This window comes from Schistocerca piceifrons, chromosome 10 (genome assembly GCF_021461385.2).
Source record: "Schistocerca piceifrons isolate TAMUIC-IGC-003096 chromosome 10, iqSchPice1.1, whole genome shotgun sequence".
Classification (NCBI taxonomy): Eukaryota; Metazoa; Arthropoda; class Insecta; order Orthoptera; family Acrididae; genus Schistocerca; species Schistocerca piceifrons.
Window position 1 is genome coordinate 61,523,600 of NC_060147.1, and position 16,707 is coordinate 61,540,306.

General features: G+C 39.8%; 1 protein-coding gene across 1 annotated transcript in view; it reads right to left on the reverse strand.

Moving 5' to 3' along the window:
* Positions 1 to 10,063: 10,063 nt before the first annotated feature.
* The window catches only part of LOC124718693, a 247,314-nt gene continuing 240,670 nt past the window's right edge, over positions 10,064 to 16,707 (reverse strand). Inside the window, exons 2-3 of the mRNA XM_047244316.1 lie at positions 13,254 to 13,370; positions 10,064 to 10,831 (exon numbers count right to left, since the gene is read on the reverse strand). Coding sequence (XP_047100272.1) covers positions 13,255 to 13,370 — 116 coding nt within the window. The 3' untranslated portion in view covers positions 10,064 to 10,831; position 13,254. The remainder of the gene's footprint in view (positions 10,832 to 13,253; positions 13,371 to 16,707) is intronic.

Below are 16,707 nucleotides of genomic sequence, written 5' to 3' on the forward strand. Positions count from 1 at the left end.
TGGTATTGTGACGGGCTTTAACAATTAGGTTAAAGTGATGCTGGAGAAACTGGTAAGAGCCGAAAACCAGTTGTTTCAGCGATAACCGCCATTCCGACTGGAGTTCTGAGTTGTAAGAGCGACACGCAAGGACATCTAGAACAGTTTCTCAACACGGTTACTGCAGCTCTAATGTTCTCAAAATGAGTGGGCCAGCCATTGTCGCCCGCAAGGGGGATTGCGCGGTGCATGGGAGGGGAGGAGGTGGGGAGAGGAGGAGAGGCAAAGGGGCACTTTCATCCATCGCCCCCAACCCTCCCTGGAATCTGGAGTAAAGAGTTTTTATTCGTCACAGTATACTCATACTCTTCCAGATAAGAATTCTCCACAATACTGCTAAACCTTAGCTTTGACCAGTTGTAGCGCTTATAGAGTTAGGGTCTTGCAGCTTGATGCATCTCGTAACTGACCAGCTGATTTGTTCACGAAGTGCCAGTTTCAGAATTTCAGAATGATGCACTCCAACCCCGACGCGCCTCCCCCCTCCCCTCCTCTGGAAATATTTCTGCAGACTCCAGTCTGCCACTGAGCATATACTTTGATAACATAATCGCATCACCTAGTACATGGTGAAGTACTCTGAAGCTAGTCAGATAGAAACAGAACCTCCTGGCACTATATCTGACCCAAATTCTAACCCTACACTAATCTCTTGTATCTACCTACCACGCCCTCAAAAAGCCAACGATTTACTATTATCAGAAGTTCCAAAATATGAGGAAGAAATTGACCCACACTTTTTTTCCGTTGTTTATTATTTCGATTCCCCCATAAAAGGTACGGACTTGCAGCCACAGGTTACACGAATTCGATCGATGTTTTAAAATACATAAAAAGAGATGACAATAAGAGACGATTTTTAAAAACACATTGGTGCATGGTATTTACGATTTTTACAGGAAAAAATGGATGACAAAATAAAGGTTTTTAAAAAATACGCTGGTGGACAATATTGGGGATTTTTTATCTTTATAGATGATTAGCGGAAAAACTTGGCGTTGCCCAGGCATTTATTTATAGCTGTGCATCCACGTCCGTACTATGCAGCGTCTGGCCTTGTCCTAAGTTTTTATGACGTATCTCCTGAAATATGTGTCGTACAATGATATAATTTTGCGTCATATACGGATACTGTCTGCGAAATTTATTGCGAATATAGTAGCAAAGAAGTAACAAATTTAAATGTCACGAATGCTGTGATGCCTACACACTTGGGTGCAACAAATGTACACGTGACGCTTGGCACCATCATTCGCCTGTGGTCGAAATTGGACCAGCTGTGTCGTTGTAGTGAAAATATAAATGTTCATAACATGGCAAACAACCATTCTTTCGAGCCATTGGAGCTGATCTACGATCAAAAATATCATGTAAAAGTGGTAGGGGCAACGGCCTTGCCGCAGTGGATACACCGGTTCCCGTCAGATCACTGAAGTTTAGAACTGTCGGGCTTGGTCGGCACTTGGATGGGTGGCCATCCGGGCTGCCGTGCGCTGTTGCCATTTTTCGGGTTGCACTCAGCCTTGTGATGCCAATTGAGGAACTAGTCGACCGAATAGTAGCGGCTCTGGTCAAAGAAAACTATCATAACGAGTGGGAGAGCTAGCTCCTCCTCACTCTCAGCTGAGGATGACATGGCGGTCGGATGGTCCTGATTGACCACTTGTGGCCTGAAGACGGAGTGCTTCTTTAAAGTAGTACACCCTACATAAAACTGACAGTCTAGGCTCACGGACTGTCCACGGTAAATGCTGCATTGGACCTACGAATACTATTAAAGTAACTGTTTGAGTTCTCTTTGATTGTCCATTCATCTGAAGTGAGTCCTTATTACAGTGTGCTGAAAAATAAATTTTATGTTAATGGCGGCAAATTAACTTTACCCTAATGACACACAAGGTCAACGCCGTTCTATCACATAAAGTATTCTCAGATCGAAATGTTTTGCATTACAAAATCTCCAATGTAGATTCATCATACCGCAATTATAATTCTCAAAATTATTTGGAATTACGGTCAATGCATATTTAAATGTATCTTTCAAAAGAATAACAGAATTCTAATTTCTTAGACTTTCCCGGCGATTTGATGTCATCTCGTGGAAATCGGGTTTTCTGCCGGATATCAGCGTCTTCCAAACACGATATTTCGACGTCATTACTTGACGTCTTCATCAGGTGTTCCCTGGCTGCAAGGAACACCAGCGACATACCAGGCTAAGGCAGGCCACAAAATCAGCAATAGCGGAACACTGCCTAGAGTTGGAACATTCCATGGATTATGAGAACACCAAGGTCATGGTCCAGTCCCAAGGTTCTGGGATAGTGTCATCACTGACTCTATAGAGATAAAGATGGCACAAAACCTGATTAGCCAGGAAGCAGGATACCTGCTAAGCACTGCTTACAACCTGGCGTAGAACCTGTACAGGATGATTAATCTACCCCTACCCATGGGTTTTACGCAACTTGCAATGCCTACAAATGTCATGGGCAAGACTTTCATTTCTCTCACGCACTACATGCAAATTACTAGTCCTACATAAAAAATGAACAGGATCTTTTTTGTGGGACATTTACTGTAGCCATTTTTTTGGGGGGGGGGGGTCCATTTTTGCTAGAGGCCCAAATGCGTTTTTCTTGAGTAACACAAAAACTGTGGTCTCCAACAAAAACTTATTCCAGTACAAAATTTTCACACAAAAAGATCCTGTTCATTGTTTTTGTAGGCCTAACAGAAGATTAAAACCATGGGTGTGGTTCTTGAAATGTTGCAGGTTCCATAAAACTTTATGGCATGGGCAGCTGAATAACCCTGTGTATGATCCAGAAGATTCAACAACATTCTTAACGCACCTCATGGTCAAGAAAACAGGTGATTCATATTGGCCTTGTGTATCCCCATTATGTGACTGCAGTAAGGAAGAGGATGTGGGATGTTCTCTGTCAACTTTTATACCCACATTGGTAAGCCAAAAGACATTAAAATATACAAGGCATGCCAGAAAAGAAAGTACCATTGTGGGGAAAAGGACTAATGAAATCATTTCTTGAAACCAAAATTTGTTTTTTTTTTTGAAGAAATACTCTTTTTCTACATAACAGCCACCATTGTTCAGATATTTGTCACAGCAGTAAGCCAACTTTTCTATGCCCTCTTCATAGAACGATACCACCAGTGAAGATGTCCAGTACTGATCACACTTATATCATCACTGGTGCTGAAGCACCTTCATCCTGCTTGATGTTGAAGTAGGAGTTGTAGTCAGAAGATGTGAGATCAGGTGGTTGAACTGTTCCCAACTGAATTGTTTAGTAAGGTTTTCAGTGCCACCAGCAGAAATGAAATGTGATGTCATGAAGCAACATAACAATTCAATTGAGAATTTCGCATCTCTTGTTTTGAATAGTGTGATGGAGTTCTCTCAGTGTTTTGCACTATAATATCACTTTCATGGTTTCAGCTCTGAGAAGGAACTCAACAAGCAGAATGCCTTGTTGGTCCTAGAATCCATTTCACCTGATTTTTAGCACTGACAACTTCATTCTGATTTTTTTTTTTTGGGGGGGGGGGGGGGGGGGGGGCAGTAGGAGGAGCATTGTCGGATTGTGAGTTCCTTCATTCCATAGATTGTTGTTTTTATTTTGTAGTGTCACGAAAAACCCAAATTTCATCACCAGTCACAATTCTATTTAAGAATTCATCTTCCTCATCACTGTATTCAGTGGTGAAATGTCAAAACCCTGCCAAGGCACATAATTTTGTAGGCATTTTTGGAACACAATTCACAAACATTTAAGCAATTTATGACTGAGTCATGCAAAACAGTTTCTGAAATACATTCTTATTATGAACCATCAGTTTTCATGAATTTTCTAATTCATTTTCTCACCCATACCATCAGTGACAACAGAAGGCTGTCCAATAGATGCTTCACCATGAAAGTTGAACAAACAGTCTCATCTACTTTCTCACCATAAATATCTACAAGTTGATGAATTTCAGCTGGCTTAATGTTCTGTGTGTTGAAACACAACATAACATAACATAGCACACTTCACAGTCACTGGGCTCAGAGGTTGTCTTAAACATTTTGAATGATCACTAACAAATAGAAATACAACAAAATCCCACTCCAGTGTCGACTGTGGAAAGACAATGAACCAGAGAAATGTGTGAACCTACAACACAAGTGCTGCAGTGGCAGTAGAATGATTTGGTACTTACTTTCAGGATGCTCCTCATACTTTGAACTTCAGTGGAAGTGCCCGTCACCTTTTAATGTAAATTTTTGCTTATGATGGAAACTATGTTTAAACAGTGTGTGTGGGTGGTGAGGAGAGTTATTTAACAGTTGAACTATCGTTGTTTTGTTTATCTGTCTCTAGTCATGACAGGTAATGTGATTCAAGGACAAAGGTACTTTCTGACTTACCTTAGTCAAGCTCCAACTCTTCTGTCCTGTACGGCTACTTGCTTTTATCCTGAGGTTGTTACTCTCTGGCCTGCTTGGGCTTAAAGCTGGTTCATTAGAAATGAAGCTGCTCCTAAAAAATTGTATACATTGTGTTAAAAAAAATACATTTACAAGGAATTTGTGGGGTCAGAGGGCATAGAGATACACTTCATTACATGTCACTGGTGTGCACCATGTTCCTGATATCAATCCGTTAAAGTTTTGATGTTAGTATTGCTCAATAGATGGTGTGACTATTGGTTTAGGGGCCTTTCTGAAAATATCGCCTGTCTACATTATGGCACAACTGGAATATGCTCGCTGAAAACAACCAAGTGCATTCAACTGAACTGGTAACCAGTTCTTCTGCAGTGCTTCATACACCAACATCGTCTCCCCCTATAAAAAAGAAATTTAGAGGCAGTCACATAAAAAAGCTTCTTTTTCTCTCCTAAACACTCGAAAATTGTGTGTATGTAGTCTTTTTTTGTTTTGTTTTAATACACCCTGTATATGAAAAGAGCTGTCACCATTACCTACACTGCTTACATGGTGTTAATTTGCACACAGATTTCTGGTTGTTCCACTGGAAAGCTTACCAAGACATTTACAGTATGAAGATGATACTCGCCTGTAACTTAAAAATGTACACAGCTCAAAGGTAGTACAATTGCAACTCTGTAGAATTACCATGTCTTTCACGCAGTACAACATTTTTAAACGTGCAATTATAATATTCGTGTAACTGATATTATTTAGTGATGAGACTTCTGGGGTAAGCTACGAAGTAATTACTCCACGCTGTACAGTAAAACAAAACAGCCTCACTGTTAATATTTCTCATATAGGTAATGGGAACAAAGGAACCAACAAAATTAAGAAGAACATTAGCATTTTTTTTAATTCATCTATCTTTTACAGAAAAAAACAGTAAATTTCAACCATAAATGTTTCGTAGGCACGTTACAACATTAACAAACACTGCATTATAATTTGTGACCATACATTACATATATTTTCTCTGAAAATGTCTTTAGTAACAATGCACTACACTTGTTACAAGAAACATTGTGTCCTGTCTTATTCAGTGGTCTTTGTTTTACTTCTTTAATTATTTGGCACTTCAGTTCCATGGAACACTATTTAATGTGCAACTATATACTTGATTATTTTTATTACTCAACATGCGTAATATTACTTAAAGGTTAATTTTATGATCAACTTACAGAAACAGTTAGGTTAAGAAACATCGATGTATGCCGATGGTCACTTGGCGGTCGTCTATCATCTACCTGCAGTCTGTCACTGCTACATAGTGTTGAAACCATAGGCTAGGTGGAAGACTCACTGGACGAAAAATTGTTAGAACTACCTACCTACATACATACATGGGTGAAAAGCAGTTCTGCTGGTCTCAAAAAACTTTATTGTGCGCTTCTGTTCCAAATGACAACTTAAATGAAACCTCACATCTACAGTAATTTCACCAATAAGGTGGGCTACAAATAGGTTGTAATATTCTGACCTGAGTAGCTCTTCAGCAAGTAGAGCTACATAATATGTGCTACTGTTTTTATATGAACACTAACACTAGTCATGTTTACAATAGAAACAATAATTAGGTCCAATACATTTAAAATTGTATGCCTACAGCAAGCAACACTACAACCAGAATGTCCTGCTTGTTGAAAATGAAAATTCATCAAAATACTTGTAGTACACACTGAAATTGCTTACATCCATTCTCTCTTGCTGCAATAATGCTAAAACTCATAGCCAAAGGCAATTGCACATTGTTGTGGGGAACTAGAATAACTAAATAATATCTGTATTCGTTTGAGTTTGTTTCACTAAGATCCAGATTATGTTGTCACAGTGGATACAATAACTTATGTCCCCTTGTTCTCACATTAACTGATTATAGTTTTCAATTTTGGCCAATTGATGTAAGTCTGTCTTGTAACTCCTTCATGTTCATTGTTATTGGCAATAACTTTATTAGCTCTTATCATCTTTGATGACAATACAAAACTCGAAGGTTACAAACTCTGTTAGTAAACAAGTCAATGCATTCTGCACCAGCACTTAACCATTAAAACAAAACCTCTTTCAAATTTTGTTTACATTCAGTGCTATACATTTTGTTTTAAGGCTTGTGTTTAGTATAAATAACCAATAGTGCATCTGTAGGCCTTATCGGTTTCAACATTAAGACTGTACCATGCAGAACGGCATTTCTCTGACCAATTGGAAGTAACGTTTAAGTATTCAGAGCATTTGCCTCAATTTGATCCCATAGATTGCCACTTTACTGATGCGGCCTTTAATAAATTAAAAAGAGCATCTCTCTTTAAATATTTACAAACTGAATACTGTTGAACAACACGTATGTACATTTCGACACAGTTATACAATTGAAAATATTGACAGATGCTCCTAAAATTTCTTTTGCAACCTGAATACTGAAACATGTTCTAGGAACTACCTTAATATGTTAAAATTCTACAAGAGGCTCTACACTGGAAGACACACTATTTCATTTTTATATTATTGCAGAAGGGCAGGAGCAAGATAAGGTACTTTCAGGGAACGACCGCCAAGTACAAGCAATTACCAATATCTTGCAGGTTCCAGTACTGACCATGGTCTTATTATCATCCAGTTAGAAACATTCACACAATGTTAATCACAGCAGAAGCACTTCCACTACAATGGTTGTGCCAAGTATGCCCCTAAGCCCTGTTGTTCTCATTTACTTTTATGTGGTTTATATTGTTCACTGATAAACAATGGCATCCTAGCAGACACTGTAGAAATAAACTTGCTTGGATCAAGTTCAGTATAACAGATGTTAAATGTTTATTAGTATTTCTGTCACAACAATAGAAGGTAAGTAAGGTTGCTCCACACCAAAATTATAAAAAGTTTTACTGCCAACACCAGTTGTTCTGCTCCAAAACGAAACTAAACTGTCAGGTCTTCTGTGTGGTCTGCAAGTTCCTTTACGTTGGGAGCATATGTTTGACTGAATTTTATGAAGCAGTGCTTAATAGACAAGTTTTTTAGAACTTGTTATTTAGTAGAAAGCAAAGAAAAAACTAAAAGTCAGTGAAATGAGACTTTTATTTTATTTCACCCAGTCACACCTCAATACACATTTATGAAAGAAAGTAAGATTACAACTTATAAAAAAATGAGCTGTTATCCAAAGCCACTATAAGAAAATGTTGTTTGAGTAGTGACAAGTTAGCAAGAACCAATACCTCATTTCTGCTTCAGAAGAATGTATCTAATAAGAAGACAAATTTCATACACTCATTTATTACATGGGAAAGTGTGGCTCCTACCAGCTGCCTTATATATTTGCACTGTCCACTGGTTGTTTTCAAAGGGGAAACACAAGTCAGGGAGCAATTTTCCATAAGAGGTGAAATTAAAGAGTCACAACACATTTCAGGGGAGGGGGGGGGGGGAGGCTGGAGAGATGTGTGTTATAAGGTTATGGCAGGCCCAGGGTATAATGTTTCTATTTTGATGTAGAGTTCACATAAATAACATGCAATTCAGTATGTATTTCAACTTTGAATACTGTGTGCACATTTGGGAGGTTGTGTGAACTAAATAATTTTTAGATGGGGAACTAACCAGCAACTGCTTTACTGAGCCATGTAAATAATATTTACTGCAGCACTGAGCCAGTGGCTTTACATGTGCAGAAGAAATTAGATTAAAGTTTTTTTAGTATGAATATTGTTACAGGTATGTAAGCAATATGTGTTTAGCTGGAAATTAAATATTTTTACTTGAGAAGACAACATATTGTTACAGAATGAAAGTATCTTGAAGGTTTATGGAAATATATATTATAATTTGCTCTCTCTCATGTTGTGACACACGGTGAGTATGTATGCTACACTTTAATAGTTGCTTCTTTTTGTGTGACACACACCAGGTAGCTGGGAACTAGTGTCAGGATAGTTCCTTCACAATGGCAACAAAGTTTCCTTTTTATATGCTGAACAATATTTTTAAATATTGTGATGTGAAGAAATCTTTTGAGTGAGAACAAAGTTTCTCATGACAATATCTTCAGATTTGAGCAAAGCCTCAAGGTTTCAACATTTGCCATGATCAACTTCATGTCAACTGTGAGAGAAGGAAGGTTGCCAATCTTAGATGTTTTGGTAAAATGAAAATCAGATGGGCCAAGGTGTGTACCACAAGCCACCACACTCTCGTGTATGTCTCAGGGTGCAGGGTTTCGGACCATCCAGTTCAGAAGGTAGGTGTTTCAAATACAATGATAGAAAGAGCTGCAATTGTTTGTGATGAGAACCACTTGCATTCCAACACTAAGGATCAAGTGATATAAAGCTGGGACATCGAGAAATGATACTGAACAATCGGGATAAACTACTTATGGTGCTCCTTCCTCTGCATGGTTCCCCAAATAGCAAAATAGGCATTGTCCTAGGGCCCAAAAGGATAAACAAACTATTATGGACAGGTTGCCTCAGGGTCTCTGTAGTGACGTAACAAGACTGTTACGCCACACGGTAGTAGCCAAAAGAAAGGCACGCTAAACTAACGCTGTGGCCGATAGTGCACGAACGGCAATAAGCAGACGGGCGTGAAGTCTGGAACATAAAAACTTATGAATGAATAAGAAGAAAAGTATGTAGATGCTTTTTACTTATCTTTTATTAATTCCTTGGAATACATCTCTCTTGAATACTTGTAAGCTATAGGCACTGATACAAATGGCTCCTTGCTAGTTCGTAGCCATTAACTTAGCTGATGGCTATTCTGTCTCTCGGCTAATGAGAGAGAAAGGCTTCGTACAACTGGGCGATAGCTAGGTTCGCGTACAACTGGGCGGTAGCTTGGTTCTCGTACAACTGGGGCCGAGTCCACTCTCGTATCACGAGACCTGCCTTGGTGGTGGCGCTAGGTCTGCGATCACAGTGGCGACACGCGGGTCCGACATGTACTACATGGACCGCGGCCGATTTAAACTACCACCTAGCAAGTGTGGTGTCTGGCGGTGACACCACAGTCTCTATGATGTGTAGTACACCCTGTAACTACAATGGTGAATCCAGCCAAACCTTTTTCGACTGCTGTGTGGAACACCAAAGGCAGAACAAAATTTAAGAAATTAAAATCTTGACCGCTGTACTTCTACAGGCTGGGTTTCTGTTGTGAAAGGAGCACGAGAAATTAAAATGTGTGAGAATCACTTCAATCAGGCCAGAGGCTATATAATCTTAGTGGTGCATGGAACTGGGTTCTCAAGGCTGAGAAGAGACAGAAAAATGAAGCGAACTGTCTATGTTCCTTTGAAAGATCTAGTGACACTGATAGCACAAAGTAAGGATTACATATGCCAATGAAGGACTATTTAAGACCATGACAGTTGCTCCTCTTGACTAGGGGCACGAGAGAACAAACCACCCCCCCCCCCCCCCCCCCAACTCCCCACACCACACCACAGAAGAAAGGGAAAAATATTGTGAACTGCCATGCCAGATAGACAAATGTGTAAATTCATTATCTGAACACGCAACAGTTATTGACTAGTAATAAATATCGACAAAGCCAGTTGTCATTGGTTACAAAACTAACAGAAGTGTCTACATCCATCTCAAACCTTAGAGGAATTCTTGCCTCAGTGAGTGAAAAGTTCAAATGACTGCATTTGGCATTAATTAATTTTAAAGACATATATTGCTCTCTAACTAGGAGTTTTCGTTAGGTCAATACATGCATAGGATGTCATTTTTGATTAGCAACACTGTGTTGATCACTAATTTCATGAACAAAGAACAGCTCTCAAGCATACTAAACATCAATGACCCACTGCCTACTGGAATAATGAAGGTTTCTTTATGGACTGCATTTTGATCACTTGGGAGAAGCAATCACTAGTTTATAGTGGGCTGTAATGATTTCAAGTGTAATATCTCACTTCACCTCGTACAATTTATAACTTTGGCATTCTGCTGTGATTAGTGCATTGCTTAACAAATCAAAGAAGTAAACAACAGTTAGCCAAGATATGGGACCTCTTTTCCTTTTCTCTTTTTATAATACCTGCCACTCTGTCTGTGTCATGTTAATAGAAACTGACAATCATAGCACCTGCAATGGTTCAATTTTCACTTTCACGAAAAGAAAACCAGACTGTCTGTGGGTTTGGTGTTCAGCAGGAGGCAAAACCTTGTTAGTGGTCTGGCTGCGAGACTCAAAAGCATTCTAATCCCCGTGCTTACATCACCGGGTTTTGAGAGAACTGTCGGGAGGCGGCAGTGTTCTGCTTGGCAGGTTGCGCAGATCCTGAAACACACAAAGTGTGGCAAAAATTACTATTGGGACAGTAATGCATTAAGTCACTAGAAACTGCTGTCAGGTAGAACCACTGTACTGAATAACAACCAGAAGCATTTCTATAAGTATTGCATATGAGTGCAGCTTATGGAAACTATATGAACGCAAGTTCAAAATCCCTTTCGTATCTGCAGGAATTTGCAACACTCTCATTTCATTCTTTTCAACAGAACAACCAAAGTAAACAGAAAATCTAGCCGAAGAAATTAATAAATTAGACCACAAAATTCAATTCACTTCACTGTAGAAATGAAACACCAATGACATTAACAAAACTTTATATAAAAATGCTGAAATTTCCAGGAAGCCAACAATTACCAGTGTTACCATCCATAACTCTTCTTGCTATCCAGATCAATATAAAAAAGTGTTCTTCAGAAGAATGTTTAATCACATGCTTAAAAACCCAATGGATACAAGTGAAAGATATAAAGAAATAAAAATTGTAAAATCTGCTGCCTCCAGTAATGAATACAATCCTGCTGTAATACATTAATTAAACCAACCAATTTCTGGACAACCACCCACAAACAGGAAGACCATTTTTGTTATAAGCTGACCTTCCTTATGGAAGATTTCATACCAAATTGCCAACCTCTTCAAGTTGTATGACATAAAAATAAGCTTCTTCACAAGCAACAAAATACAGAATAATATCATCCACAACACTGAAAGCACTAAGCAAGAATATCAAAAGTCAGGTATGTCCAAACTGGTAGAAGCACAGGGATGTACTCTGTCTTAACATCCAGAACAAATCCGACTTTGCAGAATGAGTTACTGGGCAAGAATTGTGGCAAACAGTGTAGAAAAGAACCAGGCAAGAAATTTGACTTTCTTGAAGGAACTGAAATAACTTTCAACACAGATACAGCACCAGTCTACCCACTCAATGACAAATCTTGCCTTCACAATTATGAAGGCTTACCATTTCAAAACTGCCCCCTCTCTATCTCTCTTTACATCTTACCTACATTGATATCACTATAAAAAATCTACCAGAAAATAAATCTTGCATGATATATCTAAGCCTTCCACTCTTGTTTTTAAAAGTAAAGCTCATGTACATATCAAGAGCTGCAAACATGGGACCTTCACTCTATTTTTGGGTATTCATGTTCAGTTTTGATTGAAATATTTACCCACACATTGCTTTTATTATATGCAAACAAACACAATAAAATTGTCTCTGAGCAAAGTATGTAAGATCTTCATAAGACGCATCAGTTGTACAGTGCATGCTGGATGCTGGCTAAGTTTAGTAATCAATTGTGTCTCATGGGCTTGACTATTGTCTGAAGTAGTGATGGAAGGAATTGACACTGTGAATGCTGCATGCAGGGCTATGTGAGGATCTTTTGTGAGCAGCACATTGCAAATCATCCCAGATATGCTCAATGTTCAAATCTGGGGAGTTTGTTGGCCACTGAAAGTGTTTAACCTTAGAAGAGTGTTCCAGGAGCCACTCTGTAGCAATTATGAACGTGTCGACTGTGGCATTGTCCTGTTGGATCCCCAATGGATGCAGGCAATCAGACATTTCAAAATCCGATCAAAAAAGAAGAAGAAGAAGAAGAAGAAGAAAGCTTGTGTTTCAGCCATAGACGAGAGGACGCTCTTGTAGAAGGTTATGATGAACTCAGACTAAACACAAGCAGTCAGTGGAACCACTGATCCAATTTCCTTGACCTGAGTTCTTAAAGCAATCTTGTTTCAATGTTCGCAAATGTGGTCGAGTTGCGCACACGTAAAAGTGCAAATGTACGATAGACTCTGGAACGGTCAGGACTATCCCATCTGGCCTGGCTCCCCATTCTAGAAACACAGACCCCATGAAATTAGGTGATCACAGTCAGACACAAGATTTTACAGAAAATCCTAGACAACCCACAACTCCTTATACACCGACCTGGCATCCACAAACAAACTTCGTCACCTTTGGAAGATCGACGAAGAACTGCAAGGCTTTGACTCTATGAACTATGGGGTGTAAGTGGACATACGAACAAATACTTGGTAGAAGACTCAAAGAAATCGATGAAGTCAACCTCCTGAGGAAATTGTGGCCAACTTTGACCGAGTCACGACGTGTGTTGGTAAGGTATAAGCAACTGACAAACAAATTGGGCCTGTGCGGCAGTCCTGAATGTGAGTTTTGTGTGAAGGGTATGGCTGCAATGGTGGCCTGAAGGACATACGTAGACTACCCTGTCTCAAGAATATTTGTGATATTGTACAGTATTATATATAAAGAATATTGTATCTCAGTACAGATTTCACAGAATATTTTAGTTAATACAGTGCGTGATGAATGCCTTTGTAAATGGAGAACGAATAAATAAAGATGTCGGTATCAACTGCTGTGACTCACCTCACGGGTTGTCCAACAGCAACGGCGGGGGGCCAGACGTGGCGTTTTGGCCCGCACTGGACATCCCTGAGTCGTCCCTGCCTATGGCGCTCAAGTACTCCTCGTTCTCTTTGCGAACTGCAACACAGGAACACAAGCAAATAGCATCAGTACGCTGTATGTAGTGGACGTAAGCAAACACTGCTAGAGAGCATATTTTTACAAGGCAAAAGTGCTATTAGCCCGCCTCAAAAGACACTACGCGCTGCCTTTGCGGGTGGAACATCGAAAATGAAACACTTTTACATTTGATAAAATTTTTATTTTTACATTTCAAGACGGATACAATTATCGAACATGGTATGCACACTAGCACATGTTGTAATGACGAAGGTACGAGCACAAGTACATCTATACTCAGCAAACACCCTGAGGTGCATGGCAGAGGATACGTCCCACCGTAGTAGTTATTAGGGATATTTCCCACTCTATCTGCGGAAGGAGCACTTGCATAGTGACTGTTTAAATGCATCTGTGCGTGCTTTAGGTACTCTAATCTTGTCTTCACCATCTCTGTGGGAGGGGCACGCATGCGGTGGTAATATATTCCTGGAGTCATCAATTAAAGCAAGTTCTTGAAACTCAGTAAGTAAGATTTCTCGGGATAGTTTGATAGGTGTCATGTATAATTTTGGTATCTGCATCGCTGAAGTCTGAGCTGCGGGAGGGCGCAGTGGAGCAGGCAGCGTTAAGCTCTGGTAGAGACAGGCAGTCACAGTTCAGCAGTGTTTGAGTAAGGATGCAGACATTGTTGTGTTACAATGAGGAAGCAATGGCAATAATATGTTTCAATTTGTACAATCAATACGTGAAGCAGCAAGTGTAATGGTATGTCGAAGGTAGAGATAATAATGATGTTACTTTTTCTTTTACTATAATTGCTTCATCGAACAAAGTTGGTTATTGTACTGAAAGTTGCTTGATTTGCGAGATAGGAAGGAGTATTATTTGTATGTTAAGAAGTTCATTAAATCTAAAATATGCCCTTAGCACTGTTTCACAGGATACAAAAAAAACTTGAGTGTGGTCTTTTATGCGCATATTTCATTTTCTTACCAATCTTTGTCTTACAATTCTTTTTAATGGATCATACAACCAGGTGTATTCGATAAACAGTTCTATCTTCAGTTAACGGAGAACTCATTGTACCTTTCGAGAGTCTCTGTGTGGATACAGTAATCTGCAGCTTTAGCACAGTGGCGCGCAAGACAAGCAGTATTGCAATACGTTATCCAGATTTGCGCAGAATAGAGGTAAGGAGAAAAATTATGTTTTTTTTATTTATTCAATCAGGGCCAACTCATGTTATTCAGAGACAGTTTTTGTGATTCATTTTGCAATACCAATTACTCTAGGTTTCATGTCAAAGTTAATTATTCAGACAGTTTACACTGTTCAAAATTCTTGCGGTCAGATTACTAACGTTTACAATATAAAGACTCCCTTTTCATTAGGGCAATTATTATTATTACAATGCAGCTTTGCCTTCTCATTGCGACAGTTGATTTATTATTACAGCTCAGAGCTTACAATCAGAAACAGTACGTCAGTTGCTATATTTTTATTCATTCAGATAACTTTCAAGTTGATGCCTACCTGGCAGAGTCGGCCAGTTCAATTTCTTCAACACCTCTATGACGCTTTCCCACGAACCGAAGAAACCTGTGACCATTCGTGCTGTCCTTCTCTGTGTATGTTCAGTATCATCTGTTACAGGTCCCACACACTTAACCAATATTCTAGAATAGGTCGTACTAAGCAATCTCCTTTGTAGACAGACTGCACTTCCCCAGTATGATACCTGCTCTGCCCACGACTGGGTCTCTGTGATCGTTCCATTTCATATCGCCCCAAAGTGTTACACCCAGGCATTTGTATGAATTGGCAGATTCCATCAGTGTCTCACTGTTGTTATAGTCACAGGTTACTACGCTTTTTTCGTTTTGTGGAGAGCGCAGTTTTGCATTTCTGAAGATTTAAAGCAAGTTGACAATCTTTGCACCACTTTGAAATCTTTTCAACATCTGACTGAATATTTATGCACTTGCTCTCAGATAGTACTTCATCATAGATAACTGCATCATGGGCAAAAAGCCTGATTTTACTATTGATATTGTCTGCAACGTCATTAACATACAAAATGAACAGCAAGGGTTCCAACACATTTCCCTAGGGCACACCATAACTTACTTCTACGACTGACTATGACATCCAAGATACATGCTGTCCTCACTACCAAAAATTCCAAGCCCAGTCACAAATTTCACTCGATCTCCCCCCCCCCCCCCCCCCCAATACGATCAAACTTTTGACAATAAGCGTAGGTGTGGTACTGAGTCAAATGCTTTTCGGAAATCAAGAAATGCTGCATCTACCTGATTGCATTGATCCAAAGCTTTCAGCATGTTATGTGAGAGTTGGATTTCACATGATCGATGTTTTCGAAATCCATGCTGGTTTGCATTGAGATGCATCACGATTTTGGCACGTATTTTGCTTTTCCAAGAAAACGGTCTATTGGCACACAGTCAACACGGTGAAACACAACTAGCTGTTCAACCACAACAAGTGCTGAGCACTACTGCATGGGACTTTAATCCAATTCCGTATGTCTAGATTTCCAGAAGGCTTTTGACGCCGTACCTCACAAGCGGCTTGCAGTGAAACTGCGCGCTTATGGAATATCGTCTCAGTCATGTGTCTAGATTCGTCATTGTGCATCACTTCTACTACCCTTCTTGTAGAGGGGTCTTACCTGGGCCTTTTTCCAAGAACGGGGCACGGTTTTTTGTTCGAGGGATCTACGATAGATTGCAGTTACCACCTCCTTCTAACACCACTGCAAATTCAGTATAGAATCTGACAGTCATTCCATCGGGCCATGCAGCTTTGTTCAATTTTAACGATTTCATCTGTTTCTCAACACCGCTGACGCTAATAATTACTTCATCCAGCTTTTCAGTGGTACGAGGATTAAGCTGGAACAATTCTCCTGGACTTTCCTCTGTAAAGGAATATTTTAAAACTTTGATGTTGGTCAGGGTACAAGTGCGTCTGAACAAAGAGTACACCGAACTATGGGCCTCCGCAGCCGACGACCCGTGCATTTGCCAGTGTTAACACCATGACATAGGCAACTACGACTGAAACGCCCACGTGACCATCGACACTGGACGTATTGGCATAGCGTTGCACGGTCTGATTAATCCCGATAGCGTTTTCTTCGTGCCAATGGAAGTGCACGAATCCTTCCTCATCCAGGAGGACAGCTCTTTGACACCCATACTGTGGTACGAAGACAAGCTCCATTTTGCTCTGCGGAACATTCACGTGGGCATCCATGGATCCACTGGAGCGCATGCAGGGCACCATGACGGCCAAGAAACATCGTACACTCCTTCATGACGGTCATGTT